Genomic DNA, 1,928 nt, shown 5'->3' with positions numbered 1-1,928 from the left:
CATTTAAGGTTGTTGTTCCAGCAGGACAATGACCCCAAACACACATCAAAAAGCATCCAGGAATGATTCAAGAATAAACACTGGACTGTTCTGGAGTGGCCAGCGATAACCTATGGCAAGAGTCACCACGGGACCTTACTAAGAAGCATGACATAACACTCACATAGCAGCTGTCGCTGCTAATCCAAGTCAACAAGAATATCCGACACAAATTCCTTGATAATTAAAATACAAACATTTATTGCAAACTCTTGTCTCTTTAACATTTGGCTTCAATAAAATCAGTTCATTACATTCAAATGATTACATCACAAATAACTGCAGCAATCTTCATCTGAATGCCTCATCTTCGTGTCAATGGCCCAATCGCAAACGGACCCCTAGACCCTGGCCCAATCGGACCCCTAGACCCTGGCCCAATCCCAAACGGACCCCTAGACCCTGGCCCAATCGGACCCCTAGACCCTGGCCCAATCGGACCCCTAGACCCTAGCCCAATCGGGCCCCTAGACCCTGGCCCAATCCCAAACGGACCCCTAGACCCTGGCCCAATCCCAAACGGACCCCTAGACCCTAGGGATTGATTTAAGCAGATCTATGTAGATTTGACAGGCGCAGTCATTATGGTAATAGTTCCACCTTGCCCTCTGATAGGCTAGGTGGAAGTTTCAGCATTCTACCTATTCCAATCAAAATCCTCTCAGATCTCCACAAGTTCATAGGGTCTAGGAGTCCATCTGGGTTTAAATATCTGCAGTTCATTAATATTCACAGCACCTGGCCCGCTCCTTCCTCACAGCACCAGGCCTGCTCCTTCCTCACAGCACCAGGCCTGCTCCTTCCTCACAGCACCAGGCCTGCTCCTTCCTCACAGCACCACAGGCCCTGCTCCTTCCGCTCCACAGCACCAGGCCTCCTCCTTCCTCACAGCACCAGGCCTCCTCCTTCCTCACAGCACCAGGCCTGCCCTTCCTGAGGAGACTCAGCAGCTTTCTGGATGAATTGGTTCACAACATCTACGATCGTTGACACCTCTGCCATGGCTCCTTTACCTGTAAAGTGACACTCCAAGTTACTCAACAATGTAGAAACCACAATAGAAACAGGTACAAAGGTGAACGATGTACAGTTTATAGCTCCATAGTCCAGACAGAATACAACAGTATGTTTTATTTAGCGGTGAGGAACGACGAACAACAAAGCTTCCATTCATCGATCTAAACATTGAACACGTGGTGACTACCAGCACAGACCTTGGTCTCCACAGACCAGTTTCTTGGCGATACAGGGGATCTCAACGTAGCCGAACTCTTTAAGGCTGTCCACCTGGCGGCAGGTGATGGGGTGATGCCACATAGCCGTGTTCATCGCTGGACAGAAGAGTAGAGGACGACTGGTATCCCAGGCCCGTACCACACACGTCTGAAAATGAGTAGAGTACAGTACATTACAGTATAGTAGAGTACAGTACATTACAGTATAGTAGAGTACACTAGAGTACAGTATAGTAGAGTACACTAGAGTACAGTACATTACAGTATAGTAGAGTACCACTAGAGTACAGTACATTACAGTATAGTAGATCAGTACATTACAGTATAGTAGAGTACACTAGAGTACAGTAACATTACAGTATAGTAGAGTAGAGTACAGTAACATTACAGTACAGTAGAGTACACTAGAGTACAGTACATTATAGTAGAGTAGCATTACAGTATAGTAGAGTAAGAGTACATACATTACAGTACAGTAAGTAGACTAGAGTACAGTACATTATAGTAGAGTACAGTAGCATTACAGTATAGTAGAGTAGCCAGTACTTGAAACATAGAGACTCGAAAGGTGACGGTGGCGGACGGCGCAGATTCTCTATCATGAACACATGGAATCTAGGATACAGGCGCGAGAGACAGCGTTACGCGATGAGG

General features: G+C 46.5%; 1 protein-coding gene across 3 annotated transcripts in view; it reads right to left on the bottom strand.

Moving 5' to 3' along the window:
• Positions 1–220: 220 nt before the first annotated feature.
• Positions 221–1,928, bottom strand: part of ppcdc (phosphopantothenoylcysteine decarboxylase) — a 29,035-nt gene continuing 27,327 nt past the window's right edge. For all 3 annotated transcript variants that reach the window (XM_070440612.1, XM_070440610.1, XM_070440611.1), the window contains 2 exons: positions 1,254–1,422; positions 221–1,052 (listed from right to left, as the gene is read on the bottom strand). In XM_070440612.1, coding sequence (XP_070296713.1) covers positions 925–1,052; positions 1,254–1,422 — 297 coding nt within the window. In that variant the 3' untranslated portion in view covers positions 221–924. The remainder of the gene's footprint in view (positions 1,053–1,253; positions 1,423–1,928) is intronic.

The sequence above is a fragment of the Salvelinus sp. IW2-2015 genome, unplaced genomic scaffold (genome assembly GCF_002910315.2).
Source record: "Salvelinus sp. IW2-2015 unplaced genomic scaffold, ASM291031v2 Un_scaffold2742, whole genome shotgun sequence".
Taxonomy (NCBI): Eukaryota; Metazoa; Chordata; class Actinopteri; order Salmoniformes; family Salmonidae; genus Salvelinus; species Salvelinus sp. IW2-2015.
This window is presented reverse-complemented; position numbering and strand designations above follow the sequence as displayed.